General features: G+C 45.1%; 2 protein-coding genes across 3 annotated transcripts; both read right to left on the bottom strand.

The window, feature by feature from the left end:
- Positions 1-9,624: 9,624 nt before the first annotated feature.
- Positions 9,625-12,428, bottom strand: HOXA1 (homeobox A1). Of its 2 annotated transcripts, XM_081079392.1 has the most exons (3): positions 11,970-12,325; positions 11,675-11,769; positions 9,625-11,152 (listed from the first exon to the last, which is right to left on the bottom strand). In XM_081079392.1, exons 1-2 carry the CDS (start codon positions 12,321-12,323, stop codon positions 11,710-11,712), a joined length of 414 nt encoding a protein of 137 aa, XP_080935518.1. In that variant the 5' UTR covers positions 12,324-12,325; the 3' UTR covers positions 9,625-11,152; positions 11,675-11,709. The 2 variants fall into 2 exon arrangements, with proteins under 2 accessions (XP_080935518.1, XP_080935517.1); XM_081079391.1 differs by having other exon boundaries at positions 9,631-11,152; positions 11,675-12,428.
- Positions 12,429-15,623: 3,195 nt separating this feature from the next.
- HOXA2 (homeobox A2) lies at positions 15,624-19,020 on the bottom strand. The gene is made up of 2 exons (XM_081080237.1): positions 18,262-19,020; positions 15,624-17,617 (listed from the first exon to the last, which is right to left on the bottom strand). The coding sequence occupies exons 1-2, from the start codon at positions 18,641-18,643 to the stop codon at positions 16,878-16,880; spliced, it is 1,122 nt and encodes a 373-aa protein (XP_080936363.1). The 5' UTR covers positions 18,644-19,020; the 3' UTR covers positions 15,624-16,877.
- Between the last annotated feature and the right edge of the window lie 614 nt (positions 19,021-19,634).

Genomic DNA, 19,634 nt, shown 5'->3' with positions numbered 1-19,634 from the left:
GATATGAAATAAATTATATAGTAGGTTACATGTGTCATAATGATTTGTACACTCCTCAAAAAGGAAGGTATCTTCTCTCTGTAAAATTTTACATCATCCCTGAATAAATGTTTTCATTCATGAAGGACAAAGACATGAGACTGGATTCAAACATAAGGCAGCAAGAAAGAAACCAGAGTAAGGAGATGAGAGCAGAACTTCCAAGTGGGGGGAGGGACAGAATTAGTGGAGGTCAGGAAGAGGTGAAGCCAGAAAGAATTCCTAGAGCCAGAGAGCAAATTTATAGGTGCTTCTCAAGGGCACCTGCAGTGGATAGGTACCGAGCCACTCACACACCTCACCCAATTGTAAATGCTCAATCACAGACTGGACTGGATGCCTTCATGTCATTCTCAAATGAGAAAGAAAAAATGAGAGCGAGAGGGGAAGAGGAGACGAGGAAGAGAGAGGGAGAGGGAGAGAGAGAAATATAAGAAAGTCATCCGAGGCAATAAGTACTGGTACATACACCAATCATCAAATAAAAAATATGCTACATAAACACAGATAATGTTATGATATAACATAAGTGAAAAAAGTAGAATTCAAATTGTGGCACACAATAACTGCTTTTAAGTAAAAGCATAGGGACAAAGACTGCACTATGGAAAACAGCTATATTTGGGGGAATGTGATGGTAAGTGAGTTTTTTCCTTTTTATAATAATTTTATTTTTATATTTTACAACCATTCTATCTTTTTGCTACACCATGAGTACTGCAAGACAGTCATTGTTATTCTGAAAGCCTCAATTCTGTCAGCAGTAAAACCCCAGATAGAAAAATAAACCATTTTCTATGTATGTGTATAGTTATATATTCTCATATTTTTTTATTTTTAAGCAATTAAGATAATTCATAGTGTACATATATAACATATTTATAGCCTAACATCTCCTAAAATATAAACATTTTCAATTGGAAATTAAATTTACGGTTAGTCCTAATTACAGCATTATACTCACATTCTTAAGATATACACATTCTTAAGCATTATACTCACATTCTTAAGATATGAGGCTTCAAAATGTAAGGATTAAATGCATGGGCTGCAAATTCCAACTTTATTACTCGCTCATTACGTGATGGTGAGAAACTTATAGAAAATACTTAAGTTTCAGTTTCTCCATCTGTAAAATGGGATAATAAAACCTACATCATAAGATTGCTAGACTTATGCACAGCCTACTGAGATTATACCAAGATAATGCACATAAAACTATTAGCTCAGCATCTGTTACAAAGAAAGCCTTCAGTTAATGTTAACATAAAAAAATAAGGTGTCATTTTTTTTCATGCATCCCCCCAAACTCCCTCCCATCTGGCAACCATCAATTTGTTCTCTGTGTCTATGAGTTTGTTTCTGTTTTGTTTGTTCATTTATTTGTTTTATTTTGTTCATGTATAAGTAAAATCATGCGGCATTTGAAAGGGATTAAGAAATACAAATTGCCAGTTATAAAACCAGTCATGGAATGTAAAGTACAGCACAGGGAATAGAGTCAATAATATGATAACTGTGTATGGTGTCAGATGGGTACCAGACTTATGGGGGTGATCACTTCATAAGGTATATAAATGTCTAATCACTATGTTGTACACCTGAAAAGAATACAATATTGTGTCAACTGTAATTGAAAAAACAAATTTAAGAAAATAAGTTGTCACAACTTGGTAAAGTCTGGATATCTCTCACAGAAGGAATATTTTTTAATTTAAGATAATGAATTGCAAGTCCTTGTGGTCTATAGGGAACAGATCAATGAAGCCAGAATGCTCCCTCAGCTTCATGGTGCCTGAATCAAGCAGCAACCAGGGAGCTAACATCCCCTTGAGTGGCTGGGGCAGGGCTATTAAGAAGCTTGGCTTTCTTCTTGGATTTTTCTGTCTCATCTTTCAAACCACACACAGAATTTTTGAAATGGAGAAATAAAATGGATCAGCCAGTTTCTCTGTAGGATTCATGGAGGTAAGCAGGTAGGAAGAAACCCTCTGGCCATATAACTCATTATTCAAACCTGCTTATTAATAATAACTTTTAGATCTTCAGTATTTAATTATTATTGTAATTAATTACTGTAATTATTATACTTAATACAGTAATTAATTATTAATGTTATTAATACATCTAGTCCAAGATTAATTTTTGTCTGCCATTTTTAATATCCACTTACATTTATATTAAAGATATAAGTAAATATTTTTTCTTACCACTATTGCTGCTAGCACCTTTCTGGGCTTAAGTTTTATCACCTGTAAAATAGAAAACCCAGATTAGATGACTTCTAATGTCTCTTCTTGTCCTATTTTCGGCCATTCTATAACTAAATAATATTAGTAATATTTTTATGTTTGTAATTATGCCAACTTCTTGTTTTCTTATAAAAGTTAGAGAAGTAGGAGAAAGCAAAGTATGCTCTTCTACGTACAACTCTTAATCTGACTGTGTAAATTGAGTTCTGAGAATAATTGGCTTCTAAAGACTGGCTCTTTTTAGGCCTCATAATATATTCCTTCAAATTCTTGTTGAACCTGGTTCTTCTGGTTATTCGTAGTCAAGAAGTGCTAAGTAGTAAACTATGAGGACTAGTTTACTACTTTTGTGTGAACAGGAATTATTCTCATCCTTTTTCTTCTAATGTAAATTGTGACTGGATTTGCAGTACATAAAATAACCAAATGAAAACTGGTGGGGGCGATGTGTGTGAAATATCATGTATTCAAATGTTTCCAACCATATGGATGCTGACTTTCATAGAGATAAAACATCTGTATTTTATATTGAATATTTCCATTTTTGTCCACATGTTGGACATGCCACAGACATAACTTGTGAATATAAAGGATATCTTTTTTCTGTCTGCAAAGAATTCCCTTAATCAATTAGTGTCAGATATGGAAAAAGTATTTTATTGTTAAAGTAGTCCTCTTATTGACTTTATTGTTAAATTTGACCTCTCTTTAGCTTTGTTTTCACTCAAATATTTGTCACTTGCTTATTTTCCCAAGAATGTGTAGCCACAGTTTGCATATAACTCTGATTATTGAACAGTTTCTCCAGCTCTCTAATTCTTTACCAGTAAGCAATTACCCACTTATAGTACCTGTATAAACAATGAATGATAGCTTGATAACTCTTTGTAGAGGTCTTGTGTTCTTGGCCTTGCGGAGAAGCACTACAACAGAGTGGGTAAGAGTTTGGGCTCTGGGTTTACTGGACAAGTTATTTAAAACCTTGTACCCCTCCATTTCCTTATCTGTAAAATCAAGATAATAAAAATACCTCATTCTTGGGGCTGAGTAAGGATTAAATAAGTTAATGTATGTAAAGTATTTGACATAGTATTTGACATTACTTGGCTCAGAGTAACCCTGAATAAGTCAGATTTTCAAGATACTGAAAAACCATGCGAAAATTTAGAACCAGATTTTGAAGACACTGAAAAACCATAAAACCACATAAATTTTAAAAGTCAACAAGAACAGTCACCTTAGTTTATAATTTAAGAATCTGAAAGTATAGAAAGGTTAAGTATCCTACAGGGACTATCTCTCCATGTCACTGGAAGTCAAAGGCCCTGCCCTCAAGAAGCTTAAGATCCTTTCCAGGGAGTCAAGACTAGTTCACAATCCCAGTTAGGTGTTATGTAACAAAGCTTCCTGTGTAAACGGTGGAGTTCTGAGGAGACACTCAGCTAAATGATTGAGAAGTAGCACAGAAAACTTTCTAGAAAGAAGTGAGACTTGAGGCAAGGCAGGGTTTGACTCTACAATTGAATGATAGGGCATTTGAGAAGGACGTTTCCCTGACTAGAGAAGCACTAGCCTCTCTAGGAACATCCAATGTTTAGAAACTTCTACTCATCACACCTGCAACCCCCACCTCTACCCTTCAAAACATCTAAGTTGAACTAGAAGGGAAATGAATGGTACTCAAGTAAATGTATTTTGAAAATATCTAGGAGGGACCAAGCTGGAAGTAAAACCTCCCTCCCCGTTTCAAATCTTAAGGAGGTGAACTGGGGGCTAGGCATCCGACCTGGGTTTCTTCTCCCCAGAAGAAGGTTCTGTCCTCCATGCTGGGCTCACGGGATTTGAAGCCCTGAGGCCCTCACCTGGAGGAGCCAGGCAGCCCCCTAAGGCCGCACCTCTCGGTTCCTGCTTTACCTTCCCCGGGGCACCTGGAAGCAGGGCGATGCTGGCGGGAAAAGAATAAGGAACCGAGAGGCCTAGTGATCCCTTGAGACAAAGCGGAGCCCTTCGGAGCCTCAGCGGATTTGCCCCGACTGAAAGCTCCAGCCATGTTCAACCGCACACCGGAAAGGGCCGGGATGCAGCTCCCTCGCGGCTCTGCGTGGGGCCGGGGCCGTGAGGCCGGGAGAGGCGGCGTTTGCAGAGGAATTCGGAGAGAAAAGACGGGGAAGCCACGGCAGGAAAGTCGTCTTCACCTTGGCGTCGGGGCTCCCCTCCACCCCGTGGGGCCGCGAAGACCGACACATCCTCCTGAGACACTGGCACCGCCGGGCGGTGGAGAGGCCGGCGCTGATCGCCGCGCCCCACGCCACGCCGGCGGCGCCCGAGTTCGCGCGGTCGCGCTGCCCCCGAGAGCGGACCCACGGAGCCAGCTCCCCGGGCTCCGGCCGCTGCCCCTGCGCGTCCTGAAGGAAGGACCCCATTTGTTCCTCGGGATGGAAAATTTCCCTGAACCGTATTGCTGATATTACGGCGGGGGGGGAGGGGCTCCCGTTTTAAATCATTGCTTTCTGCATTCTCGTTATGGTACTGGGAAGACTTTTTTTTCTTTTTTTTAATTTATTGGGGTGACAATTGTTAATGAAATTACATAATTTCAGGTGTACAATTCTGTATTACATCATCTATAAATGAGAAGATTTTTTTCTTTTCAAAGGAAGCAAGCCATCGTTTGTGAACTGTCCAGCGCGGTTAAAAAAGTATCTCAGTTTAAAGAGAAAGAAAACTCATTCAATAATTTTTCCTTTATTTTCTGTTGCAAGCAGTTGCGCAATTTTTTTTTCCTAAAGTAACAACCCAAGCCTAAAACGAAAACGCAAAACAATCTGGTTTCTAGAGATTAGCCTTGTGACTAGACGTTTTACAAACACATTTTTAATAATAAAAAATTTAATGGGCTGTTTAAAAAATGGAGACATATTTTTGTTGTGTCTGGAAATGTTGAAAAAGAGACATTGGTCTTTTCATTTATTTCCAATAAATCCAAAATGTAATCTTTCCAGAATATTTTGTAGGACGTAATTGGGGTTTCAAATTGGTTTAAAAAAAAAAAAAAAAGTTCATAAGCTAGTGTCTGCGGAGCAGTTGCTTAATTGATATTTGGTTTGCAATTCTGCAATCAAAAGTCAGTTATATTTGATGACTGATGTTATTAAAAACAAAGCTCTAAAACTCTAGGGATTCCAGCTCAGCTTTTCAAACATTGACAGCCATAAATGTCCCTTTGGGCAGCAGATTCTGCTGAGATTATTAGTTGAACCCCACCAGGAAGGAAAATGTAGAAAGTTGTGTTGTAAGAAAACTTTAATTGTTTTGGCTGGCATTTGTCTGGTGTGTGTGTGTGTGTGTGTGTGTGTGTGTGTGTTAGGTACATGAGTAGGTCATGGATAAAATTAAGAAATGTGGACCATAACAATTCAGGAGGTTATGCTGTGTCACAAACCAAACAGAAACAAATAGAAAAAGATTCAGGGTTAAGACACCTCCTGGATATTTCTTGCATCTCTAAGCCCTTTCTAGCTGATATCTCTTGACAATTTAATGGAGGTTGAACTCGTGTGCAGGCCTCTCTTCTTTCATTTAGTCTTCCCTAGTCTAGATTTAAAAACAACAAAAATATGTATTGAATTTTACCTGCTCTCTCTCTCTCTGTTTTCATATTTTAAGAGCATATGTCTTTCACAGCAAGTAGACCAACATTTTATTGTCCAAGCAAGATGGCAGAAAGATTCAACTAGGAGGTTGTCTTAAAGATCATTAATCCTGATGGCCGCAAAATCAAGGACTTGACTCTGGGTGGCTAGTAAACCCAAAGTGGAAAAACATAAACAATATCCAGCCTGAAACAAATCACATAGAATAAATGAGGAGCAAAATCAAATCAGGAATTTAGAATTAAGAAGTGCATGGTCAGGTTCTAAGCCACCCTGATTTTGATATAGAAAGTATAAGTACTATGGGCTCTAAGCCAAATCAATCCACCTCTGGGTGCCTTGTCTTTCTGATTTATTAACATGAAAGATTGGATAATGGGTCCCTTTCAATTCCGGACATTTAGGCACAAATAGTCCTAAGGCAGAACTTCTGTGTACTCTCAGGATTCAGGCAAAAGTAGTCTCATCTACAGCAGAGAGTCACCAAAGTTAGCCATCTAGGAGTAGCTTATCTGATAGGGACATGTTAACTTGTGTCCTTGTGTGTATTGAAAAAGCCATAGTATTTCTAAGCGTTAGAAATGTATTTTACAGTCCCATCCAATAGAAAGGAAAGATGCTGTCCACGCACTAATTTCAAAATTTTAAAACAGAACGTTTGCCTGTCATTCAAAATAGTAAATTAAAGACTCAGACTCCTAGAGCTTCTATTGCAAGAATAATTATTCTCCAGGAAGAAACACAAACAGCAGTGACCGTTTTGTTTTGTTTTTTTTCCACAGACGTGCTCAGCCATCAGAAAAGCTTAATAAATCCCTATTTAGTATGCATTTATGCAGTGATTACATGAACTTTGACCTCTGAAGAGCTGTAGCAATTAGCTTGAGTGTCCAGTGTCTTCTCCCACCATTCCCCACTGGCTTCCTTGGGTCTTCCTTTTTCATCCCAGTAATTTGAGTACTAGGAGGGCATAAAATTTTAAAGTTGACTTTCCACCTGAGGTATCTGCTTCTGCACAAGTCAATTCCTCCTTCTCACCCACCCCCATTCCTGTCTAAACAGCCATTTCAAATGGATATTGGGGCTCTGATTGTCGATATTACTCAAACGCAAATGGATTTCAATTCCATCTTGCCCTGTACTTTTGCAAAGAAGATAAACTCTAATGGCCCAAAGAGCTTCATTTCATAGCTGGTGGCATCTGAAATAAATCAGATCGTTTCTGTCAGGCTAATTTAACGTTTTTTTAAATATTCAATGTAATTTATTTTAAGTCAAAGGAAATCTAGAGGATGGGCAAAAAGCTGGAGGAGGACGCAAGAGAAGGGCAGCTGGAAGCTCCTCTCCCCCCTCCCAAAACAAGAGCCAGGAAGGGAGATGAAAGTGTTTTAACTTTCTAGTAAACACTGTTTAGCAAAAGAATAATAGGAAAGTTGCCGCTTTCCCAAAGAGGAATGGAACTATAATTGTTGCCTTTAGCGGAGAGCTCAGATAAACCGCTGGGACTCATTCTAAAGTGACCCATCACTGCATTCATCTCTTCTTGAACTTTCTGTGAACCTGAGATTAAACAGGGGTGAGCAGCTAAGCAGTTTGTTGTTAGCAGCCTTTTCAACAACCCTTTCAGACTGAGTAAATATTGATCAGTTTGAATCTGATTGCCTCAGAGGAAAACACCACGGCATCTGAATAGCCTCCAAAAGTAAACTTTCAAAGGTGAAGCCGAGAGCAGACCTCAGAGCTACAGCAAAATCTTAACTCAGCCTAGTTTGGGGATGCCCTGAATTTCGGGAGTACTTTCCATGAATGTGAAGGAAGTGAGGAAAAAGCATTTGAAAACTGGAATTTTATATTGTACTTATCCCAAATCCCTAATTGAGACTGTTGTCTTTTTATAATGTATCAATAAATGTTATTTTCTGTTTTCCCATTGCTGTCATTGTTCAAGGAGCTAACTGTGCTCCTCAGAGACCAAAACAGAAAAAGAGAGACCTTGAAATTAGGATGTGTTAAACGCCTTTGATTTAATCGATTGGAACAACTAAAAAGATACAAATGTTTTTCTTGTTGAAAGGTATATTAATGTTTCCTAAATGCATTGCTTATTAACTGATTTATTCCATGACCTAAAGAAGGCTTGAGATGTTTACCCATAATTTATCGTTCTCTTCTCTCCGAGCTACATTAAAACCACCACCTTGAAGATTGGAATCTCCGGGATTCCAGCACGTCGGGCCCTGCTTTTGGATATTGAAATCTCGGCAGTGGCATGCAAATGGCACTTTAGCACATTAAAGTATTTGGAAACCAGCCATCTGTTTTGCTGTGTGGCCTTACACTAATAAACAAAAGATACTGTATAAGGCCAGGGAGGGGAAATGAAACAAAGAGTTGGCCTACTTTGAAGTTCTTCTCCATCCACTTGAGTCTTTTAGAGGCAACCCCAGAATCCAGGAGCCGAGGGGCGGGCACCGGTTCCCCTTGATATGGCCGCAGCAAGTGTGCCTGCAAAGTCCAGGCTTGCCCCCTTTGACAGGGAAGTACAGGAAATCTCATGGGTGTTCTAGGGGGCCTGCAAATTTCGAGTTTTTGTAGGATTTCCTCCTCCTACAGTTAGCCCATCCTTTGTAAAATACCCTTTGGAGAGGAAGGAAGTCATATGTCTGTATTTGTTGTGATGCTGTAAAATTTTTGCTCTACCCTTGGGGCTAAAATTAAAACCTCTAAAAATGTGTGAAAGTAAAGGAAAAGTGTTAAGGAATCTAGGCGAGCCACTTGGAACTTTTTGATTTGCTGGCATTCTGTTTGAGAGCAAACACATGCTTTGGTCATAAATGACATGAATATTGAAATGGACTTCAGCGTGATTTCCACAAGTTCACCTGGAAAAACCTGTTGAGCGCAGAGAAGAAAATAAAAACTTTTTTTCAGGCTTATGTGGCATGGAATTAGAACTTGAGGACCCATTACAGCCATGAGGTCTATGAAATCAAAGCTGAATATGCTGGCAAGGAGATGTGTAACCTAAAGGAGATGGGGGGGGGGCATGTAGAGGGTGCCAGGTTGGAACAGATATGGACAGGAGCAATGCGAGGAGGTATACAAGGGTTTACTGGAAAGAGACCACACTCAATTTGAAGGGCAGAATATACTGAAACACTGATAATCCAAAAACAAGGAAGAAGCATGGGATGGGGGCCCCATCTTCAAACAGCTTTATACTGGAGCTAATTAAATGTGAATGTCTTAGCTCTTGGTTCACTGATGTGAGGAAAGACTGACTGAAGAGTTTTGGCTTTTGAAGGGAGTTCTGTTTATATATACGTCAACATTCAGTTGGAGGTGAAAAGGTTAGCACTTGACCCAGGAAGTACCCATGTTTGTTTCAAAAATAGATCTGCTTCACAAATTTCTTCACTATTTTTTCCATTATGAACTTCGATTATAATAAAGAAGCTTCTCTTATTTTAAAGAAAATCAGCCTCTTGTTGACATTGGTCAGGTGCAATTACACTCATGGGAAAGCTTCACCTACGTATTAGAAAGCACTTTTTTTCTCAAGGGAAGTCCCATCTCCTTGAAAATGCACACCACCTGTCTCCCCTTTCCCACATGAAATGAGCCAACTTTGTAGGAACCAACAAATAGTAGCCAAGCCAAATACACAGATGCTTAAGCATATCTGAAACTTGAATGTATTTATTACAGACATCTTAAGACCCGTAAACTCTGCTCTGGATCACATCACTCCTGGATCTCAGAGCTGCTCATGATTGTACAGGAAATGGGGAATATCATAGGCTCACAAAGGATAACTGATAGAACTCAGTGTGGTACTTCAGGGACATCAAAACATTGTGCGACATGCAAAAGACTATTCACGAATCACACAAAATATACATTCATTGTGCCATCCATCACATTAACAATTGAGCTGAAAATACACCATGTCCAGCTAAGATAACTGTAGAAAGAAGAAGCTCATTTGAATAATACCTTTAGGTTCTGAATAATCCAGCACAGAGTTGAAATAGAGTGGTGTGGCCAGAGAAACAAGAAAGGGGTGGGGATGAAGGGAGACTTAAGCACAGGAAGCAAGGTTTCTGAACCTTGTGTTCTGCAGGCTTTCTTAACTCACTAAAAGAACAAATTGAGGCTACCTTCTGAGGCAACTGATTGAGTTGAAATGAGGCCTTTTATTCTTTAACCTAGAATCACATATAAAATTGTACCAGCTTTGAGTTTGCCCACCCTGTTTTAGTCACTTAATCTAAACATTTCTAAAAAAATCTGTATAAAGATAAATCTCTCAGAACAAAGTATTTACAACCAGCAAACTCACACACATGAAACTGAATTAAATTAAAAAACGAATCGTGTAAACACACTCATAGTGCATCTCTTCTTCATGAGCTCCTGGACTCTCTCCTTTCTCTCTATCATTCTTTGAGGTCAAAGTAGGAGAGAACTGTAAATATACAAATAGATAAAAGGTGAGAGGCCTTTCTCTGACATGTTTCTGCTGGCAAAGGAGACTTTTCCAAAGGGCATCTGAAAGGAACAGAAGGCTCTGCGGAAATTGCCTAAAAGTAGGGAGGGGTGTTAGGAGCCATCAGAAAATTGATGCTGGCACCCAATCTGCATTAAGGAGTTAACATCCTCCACCCCACCCCACCCCCCAAATCAAGTGAAGAATTCTCTGGAAACACATTATCCTGCCCAGGAGCTCCCCAGATAGGATCAGAAAGAGAGAGACTGCAAATGGAAAGAAAGATAAGCTAAGAATGTGCTTTGGGTAAGAAGTCCCAGCCCAGGAGGAGCCTGGGCTGCGGAGTCTGGGGCTGGGCCGACCTCAGTGGGAGGGAGTCAGGGTGTCTGAGGTAGAAGACCCCGGGGAAGGAACGCAGGGCGAGGAGCTGGACTTCTCTGAGGATTCCTCGGCCTTCTCCTCGCTTCCCGGCGGGGTGGCGGGAGAGATGGGCAAGAGGCCCTCCTTCTCTCGTTTCTTCTGCTTCATTCGTCGATTCTGGAACCAAATCTTCACCTGGGTCTCATTGAGCTGCAGGGACGCGGCAATTTCCACCCTGCGGGCGCGCGTCAGGTACTTGTTGAAGTGGAACTCTTTCTCCAGCTCGGTGAGCTGCTTGGTGGTGAAGTTGGTGCGCACCGCATTGGGTTGACCCACGTAGCCATACTCTCCAACTTTCCCTAGGGACAGGGTGGGAAACGACGAGAGAAAAAGGTACAATTTTTACAATCAATATGAGATCCCCTACAGTTTCAGAACAATATTCAGGTAAAAAGGAGATCAAGAATTTCACAACACACACCAGTCTGGGGAGGGTGAGTGATGATGTGTAAAGTGTTAATCTGAAGCCAACCATCAGCGTGGTCAGACCCGTGATTAATGGAGCCTATAGATATTAACAGAATTCCCCCAGCACACACACCTTCCCACTTCCTACTTCCAGAACTTCTAACCCTCAGCCCCTTTGAAAACACAACAGTCCCAGACGCTCCTTTGCCCCAACACACCAGGGCAATCTCCCCACGTCCTACAACACTGGTGTGTAGCAAGAACTTAGAATTATATATATAATTATATATATATAATAGAATTATATATATATATATAATTCTATTATATATATGTATGTATGTATCCCTTGGAAACTAAGCATACAAACTCCTTCCACAATCAAGGGACATCCATGGCATGGCAAGACTGACCTGTTTTGGGAGGGTTTCTTTTGACTTTCATCCAGTCAAAGGTCTGCGCTGGAGAAGACGTCTCTGATGCAGGGGAGCGACAGGCTTCTTGGTGGCTGGCGTGGAGAGGGGACAAGGAGTTATTATACGTGGCCAGGGCCAGGCTCTGGTGCTCTTGTCCATATGAGTGGTGAATGTACTGAGGCGAGCCCACCGCGCCCCCGGCATAACCCTGGTGGTGGTGATGCTGGACCATGGGAGATGAGAGATTTCCAGAGTAAACAGCGGGAGCGCACGAGGGGTACCCACCACTTACTTCTGCTTCCTGATTTAACGCGTAAGGGCTGTAAGGCGCACCGAAGTTCTGCGCGCTGTAGCTTGGACCACAACTCGAGTGGGAGTAGGACACCCCCAGGTTCCCGGGAGTCTGGTAGGTGGCCGTCTGAGGGTGATGGTGGTGGTGGTGGTGGTGGTGGTGAGGCGGGCTGATCTGCACCCCCCTGCCCACTAGGAAGCGGTCGTCGCCGCCACAGCTGTTGGCACTGACCGCGCACGACTGAAAAGTTGTAATTCCATGGTCGGAAGGGTAGGCTCGCGCTGAGCAGGTCCCCGAGTCGCCACCGCTGAGGATGGGGTATTCCAGGAAGGAGCTCATTTTTGCATTGTCCATCTGTCACTGAGTAACCGGGTCCTGCGAAGCCCTGGGTGACCGTGCCAACTTTCTCACTTCCTCCATGGGGCCGGAGAAGAAAAATGATATGAATGTACAGTGCGCAAGAGGGGGGGCGGGAGGGTGGAGGGCGCTACGGGAGGGACACGTGACTGTGTCAGCCAATGGCAGAGCCTCCTGCGAAAGTTTGCTGGCTCCCGCAGTGATGGATCACCGTTTCAGTGGCATTTAAATCCCCGGCGCTCCTCAGTCTAGGTGACGCGCAGTCGCCCCCCCAGGCAGCGGCAGCAGCTGCGGCGGCTGCTAGGGCAGATTCCGAGCTCTGGGGCGAAGGGGAGCAGAGGCTTGCCTTCCGCGCGCCAGCTCCGTTCGCCCTCCCCCCACCCGAGGTGGGGGCTGGGAGGCATCCCTTTCTCGTCTCCGCCCCCTCCCCACCGCGCTCAGAAAGATGAACTGGCAAGAGGTGAGAAGGGAAGAGGGCTCCGTGCTCTCTTGGGTCGGGAATCAGTGGGCCGGAGATCGGAGCGCGCCGAGCAGGAAGGGTAGGGACCGGGCCGGCACGGCAGCCCAAGCTCCCCCGGAGCTTTCGCTGCACATTCCCTGCTGTGGTGCCTTGGGGCAGTGAGGAGCACAGAGCATAGTGGCTTCGGTTGAGGATGGGCCACCAGCTCTCCAGACTTGGAATGGAGAGGAAGTGCGCAGAGGGCTGGCTGGGAGGGCGTGGAGGAGACAAGGACAAGAAAGAAACTTCCCTTCTCCAAGGAAGGTCTCCGAAACGTCTAACCTCCACCCCACCTCCCCCACGGACTATTAGCTTGGGTGTGAGGAGCTTCGGTAATTTGACGCCCGGGAGCTGGCGGAACCCTAGGAGCTGAGCTCGCCGGAAAAGGCCGGGGCCGCTGGGCTCTCCGCCCTCCCTCTCTCCTGGCTCTCCGCCCCTTTCTCCTCCCCACTCAGCTTTGCTCTGGGAGCCCTATGGGATCCGGAGCAGCTCGGCCGCTAGATTTTGAGGGTTAGGAGGCGGGGGAGAAAGATGACGCTAGCGGACGTGGCCAGCGTGGGGGCCGGGCCATGCGCTGCAGGCCATCTGCCGGCTCCCCGAGACCCAGGAGCCGGCGCGCTGCGGCTGAGCCCTCAAAGGGCGAGACTACAGCTCCCACAAAGTACGCTCAACTCCCACCCCACACCCCCGCGCAACGTTTCTCGTTTTCTGGAGGGAGAATGTTAGGAGTTGATAGAGCGTCCTTTATTCACCCCCCCTCCATTCTACTGCGTATCTGAATTGGGGATGGGGGCTGGCAGGTGGGAGGGGCGGTGGACAGATGGCTGACGGTGGACGGGACATTTTCTTCTTCCCCCACAACACCTCCTCCCTTTTGTAACTGTGTAGTTCCTTGTGTGAACCTTCAGATCTTTCCCTAGAGAGACACGTGCAAATCTGAGCGTCATTCCAGGCCAGGGGTCCTGTTCTCCATCACCCTCATCCTACCCTGATTCTGACGGGGTCGTTAATTGCTGTTTACTATTAGGTTTCATGTCAACCCTTGGCTTGTGGAGAGAAAAGGCCAAACAGAGGCCGAGAATTGATGCATTCCTAGGTAGAAATCCAGAGATCATCCAGGAAGGTTTGCAGCCAATGCTGTATAGATTTTACTGTGACCATGTTTACCACATCGGAATTAGACACATGAAATTTATCTAAGGATTGTGTTCTGAGTTCTGTTCTCCATATACAGTTCCCTCAAAACGTGTCCTCCCAAGAGGGAAAACTCTTGCAGACATTTGACTGTGGATTCCCTCAGTGGCAAAGAAACATTTTCCCTAAACATTTCTTTTTGGAAAGTTATTTTTCTGTGACTTTTGACCCATCCCCAATCACGGTTAAGAGGGAGCACAGGCAGGAAAGGTCACTCCTGACCCAATTTCAGCACCTGAGGAAGGGAAAAGGCAAGGCGGCCCTCCTGGAGGTGGCTTCCTCGGGAGCGCAAAGGCCTCCAGCGCCGGCGAGAGAAGGGGCTACTATGGGGATGGAGGCAGTACATGAGGGGGTGCATGCTGGCATTGCGCACGATCTGCAATCCGAGCCGAAGCTCGTCGGTATGGTCTCCCCCCTGCCTTATTCCTGCCCCCTTTGTGGGCCTCCACCGCCCGGGGTTTACGCGACGCCCTAGGCCGCAAGGCTCGCGCCGCAAAGCCAACCCCGCCACCACCGCTGTCCTTCCTCCGCTAGTTCTCGACCTCTGCTCTCCTCTCTTCCTCCCTTCCGGGCTCTTTTCAGGGCCAGCAGGGGTGGGTGTATTTCTTGGGATCACAAGCTTGCACGGGCACACAGGCAGGCACTTGAACCGGCTGCCCACCCACCCTCTCCCCGCAGGCCGGGCTCTCGCAGCTGAGCCCGCTCCGCCCCGGCCGGCCGCCCTGAGCGCTGCTCTCCCGGTGCTCACAAAGGCGGCCTCCCTGGCCTCGAGCCCGCAGGCTTCCGTAGCTCCCCACCCCCACGAAATCCTGGGGCTCGTTCTGCCCGGTAGGAGACCCTCGGTCCTCTGGGCAAGTAGGCCAGCGCCCTACGACTCGAGCTAAAGTCCCTTTAAACGCCCGGGGAGAGTGGGTGGAAAGCGAGCTTGGACACTATTTAAATGATCTCCTGCAAGCGGCTTGCTGGGCTCCAAGCGCCTCTTTCGGGGCTCTTCTACTAGAGAAGGAAGGAGCGAGGAGACAAAACGCCGCTGCGGAGGCCGCGAGCTGTTCCTGGCATACGCGGCTCAGCCAAGCTGTTGTTTTAAAAGAGCAATAAAAATGAGTTATGACTAAACGCCTTCTAACTTAATGCTTTCGGACGGGGATCCCCGGCAAATACGTAAGAGGATTTTTATTTGTGCATGTGTTCCTGCAATTGATCTCTTTGATGACATTCTCATTCATAGAAAGCGTTTGATTTATGAGCGTAGGACGAATCGCAAACAGCGGCTCAGCCCTGGCCGCTGCCGGGCCGCCCTGCTCCGCGCCGCGCCCGGGGCAGGAGACCCGCCAGGGTCCTCACACGCCTCCGCCGCTGCTGGAATTTAGGGGTAAAAGGGTGGGGGAAGGTAGATAGCAAACCCTTGGAGAAAGACCATGATTTCATTGTAACTTCCAAGCCTTTGCTATTAAGAGCTGGGTTCTTAAATCAACCCGCCCCCCACACATGTTGCTTACACGCTGCGTTTTCTCACGGTAAGTAGCCGTCAGAACAGAGCTCAGGAAGGGAAAAATAAATATGGGGAGACATAAGGAGGGGGGGAAAAAACAGAACAACCCAGTAACATATCCTAGATCACATTTTATTGATATTTCATTTAAAGTGCTTTATCTCTCTTTCTAGAAACTGGATTAATTTATAACCTAGGGTGCAGAAATACTCCATTTTAAATCTCAACTTGCTAACCTGACTTCAAAGCTTTAATGATCCATTATTTGCCATGTAAACAGATTTAAGAATGAAATATTGATTTTTCTGACCCTTAAAAAAAAAATCCTACAATGACTGAACCAGAGGATTGGAAAGAACCCTTTCTGAAGTGCATTTTCCGGCTAGTAACCATCATTTTGTTTTATTTTTGTTTTTCTCTATCTTTTAGGTCTGTTTGCCTGGAGCCATCAGCAGCTGGGAAACTAATCAACCACACTGAAAATGTTCGGGGATTTGTGGGGGAGGGGTTGCAATGTAGATGTTTGAAACAAATGTGTATAAATAAATGAATTCTTGATAACTTAGTTATTGACCTGGAGATTGGTAGCTTGTTAAAGAAACTCCGCGTTCCTTCTTCCTGGAGTTAGGGGTTTCTATAGGCACTTTATTTCTCCACTATCAAAAGCTTGGGCTTGGCCCAACTCTGAGGCTTCCCAATCCTGTTTCTATTACCAATTTAAATCTATGGCTTGAACCTCTACACTGAAAAAACAAATCCATTCCCTTAAATAAAAAAAAAAAAAACACTTTTCAAAAGCCCTCACCATTTTCTGGCTTTCTTTCTTTTTGTTGCTGTCTATTGAAGATTTTGAACATGCCCCCTTAATAAATATATTAAAATTGAAAAAGAAGATGAATTGTGACCAGAATTTTATTTACCAAGTTAGACTAAAAGAAGAAAAAGAAACCGTTAGGAGCCTTGAGAAAGAGGGGTAGAAAAAAATAAGAAAGCTACTTATAGCAAAGGAGAATTTATTCTACCAAAAATACGCATGACAATGCATCCTAATGTAATACAAAAATAAAAAGAAAGTGAAGATACAATTATATGATCACTTTCTTGCAGGCCTCATATTGCTTTCAGTAAATCACATAGAGGGTTGTTGGATTAGATTTCAAACAACTAAAACTCCAAAATAATCTGTAAAAGATGCCTCTGAAACTGGGTCAGGGGAATCACTAAACAGAAAATCTTCAACATTTAGAGGAGGGAGAGAGTAGGTCAAGAAGAAAATAAAATAAAAATCAACTCAGAATAAAAGAAGGCAAAACCACCTGGTCAAAGGGGTTTTTGTTTTGTGATGCTTTGTTTTGCTTTAATGTTTTTAGTAATTCAGATGCTGCAGGTCGATTGTGGTGAGTGTGTCTGTAAAAAAGTCAAAGCTGTCAGCTGAAATATCTACGGGACTGTCGAGGGAACCTGGCAAACTGGGCGAGACTGCATCTGAAAGCTGCAGGCAGGAATCTGTGGAAAAAACGTTAAAGTCCTGCAAAGAGGGGACCTCGAGGGCCTCGGGACTGTCATTGTTTAGGCCAGAGCCACAGTTCTGGCCCATTGTTGACAAGCAGTTAGGAACAGTGGGTGACTGGTGCTGAAAATGTTTCAGATTTTTCTCATTGCTGGTTAAAGGCGAAACTGGGAAACTTTGGGAGTCGCCATTGTGTCCATTGGGAGCCTGCTGCTGAGAGAGGGCATTTTGCTGAAAAGTGTAACCTTCCCTCTCCAGAAGGGCCCCGGAGACGCTGAGGGCTTGCTCAAAGAGCGACTTCTCTTCCTCGTCGTCGTCCACTTTCTCAGAGTCTTCCAGGCTTTTAAATTTCCCTTCGCTGTTTTGGTTCTCCTTGCACTGGGTCTGCCTCTTGTGCTTCATCCTGCGGTTCTGAAACCACACTTTCACTTGTCTTTCAGTCAAATCCAGCAGCGCTGCAATTTCCACCCTTCGGGGTCTGCAGAGGTACTTGTTGAAATGAAATTCTTTTTCCAGCTCTAAAAGCTGCGTGTTGGTGTAAGCAGTTCTCAGGCGCCTGGAGCCCCCTCCGCTGCCATCGGCGATTTCCAGGGATTCTGCGGAAAGGGAAACCAACAAGAGACACACGCACAGTTGGAGGTGGAGGGGTCCGAGCGGGGTTATTCCACTGGAGAATAAATATAGCAGAAAAGATCAACGGCAACAAAATGGCCGCCCCTGGATGCAGGAGAGCTATTGTGCTGCCTTTCCTGGGAGCCCAGCCCGGGAAGACCCCATCTCTTCCACCTCCATCCGATTCCTGCCTGGAGCTCCCCCCAACCTCTCCATCCGGGAGCAAACTTTATATTACCCACACCACAATTTATAATTAATGCATCAGCTGCTTAGCTGAGCAAGAGCGATCTATCACTCTTCATTACTGTCAAAAAGCCAAACTCTAGGACAACTAGACAAGAGGAGGTCAGTTCCAACTCAAATAAATCATCCCACATTACACAAGTTAGGGAAAGTTTCCCCCCCTCTTCTTAAAAATATATATGTCTCATTGTGGAGCGCAGGATGCCTTTTCTCTCCATCAAACCCACTTGTGAGCCCACAGGGGAAGGGAAGGCAGCCAAGCATCTCTCCCTCTCCGCCTTCTCTCCCAGCCCACGCTCCCCTCCCCCTCCCCAGAACCGCTCTGGGGCAGCCCCGAAGGGAAAGAGGGTCCCGGGACCTGGGGCCAAGTCTTCGGACTGACCTTTGTGGCTGAGGCAGGCAGGGCCGGTGGCGGCGGCGGCGGCCGAGGCGGGCGGCAGCGCGGTTTTCTTGGCCGCCTTCTTCTCCTTCATCCAGGGGTACTCGGGCGGCTGCAGGGTGCCGGCGGGCACTGGGCTTCCGCGGCTGCCCGCGGGGCTCGGCTTGGGGCGGCCGCCAGCGCCGTGGCGAGGGTGACTGCCCGGGTTCAGGCTGGGAATGGTCTGCTCAAAAGGAGGAGGAATCAGTGTCGAGTGTGAAAGCGTCGAGGTCTTGATTGATGAACTTTGAAATGTATCAGCGACAGGGGGAAAAGATGTCAGGCACTCAGCGAGCGACGGCTGGCTATTGATAAAACCAATCTCTCGCTCAAATTCGTAATTCATGGCCTTCTCCTTGGAGCCCCCTCGGAGAAAAAGTTCCCTCTTCTGGAGGGGCTTTGGGGGGGCGAGGCCCAGGAAAAAGGCGAGTGCGGAGGGAAAAAAAATCTATCATAGAAGATCGCTGCTGGGGTGTTTTTTTTCTAATTCACTGATTACAGCCGTATGGGGACCGCGCTACTATTAAACTATTGAATTCATGGAGACAAGGTTGAAATTGGACCGAATTGGCTGTCACATGATTGCTTCTGCCCAATGACAATTTGGGCTTTAATCAAAAGAAGCCACTGTCTGTTTGATTGATCCAAAAAAGTCGGGAAGGAACGCCTCATTGGGGGCCAGAGAGGCTTTATTTACACTTTTTTCATGGCAAAAATACATATATGTGGGTGTGGGTGGGGATGCCCGGGAGTGCGTGGGGGCGAGGGTGCTTGCCTGCCTTCCGATCAGCAAGGACCTGGTGTGTGCGCCTGAGAATGCGTGTGCGAGTGTGAGAGTGTGCGAGTGTGAGCCCTGCTGCTGGTCCCGCCGGCGGCTGCCCTCTGCCTCCCCCGCACACTCCGCGCATTGTTTGGGACTGTCGGGAAGACGCCTCGCACCTCACAAATCATTTAAGCACCTCAGTCTGACGCCTGCAGTCATTAACAAAGTAATCCATTAATCTTCAAAGTTTTGACACCCGAGTGCCCGTATCCCAGCCACATAAGTTCTGCTAAGGCAGGAGGAAGGAGCAGAGGGAGAGGAGAGATGACACAGGGAGAAGAGAGAGAGGAGAGGAGAAGAGAGGAGAGGAGAGAGGAGAGGAGAGGAGAGGAGAGAGAGAGAGAGAGAGAGAGAGAGAGAGAGAGAGAGAGAGAGAGAGAGAGAGAGAGATTGGATTCTTCCCCCCCCCCCTTATTTCCTTTATCCTCCTCCGCCTTTTCCAAAACCAGTTCCTGGATCTCAGAACTGATCTATCTTCCTTCCTCTGTCTGTCTTTCCTACTTTTCCTTTTTTT

The sequence above is a fragment of the Rhinolophus hipposideros genome (genome assembly GCF_964194185.1).
Source record: "Rhinolophus hipposideros genome assembly, chromosome: 18".
Taxonomy (NCBI): domain Eukaryota; kingdom Metazoa; phylum Chordata; class Mammalia; order Chiroptera; family Rhinolophidae; genus Rhinolophus; species Rhinolophus hipposideros.
Note: the sequence above shows the minus strand (reverse complement) of the source record. Positions and strands in the feature narration are given on the sequence as shown.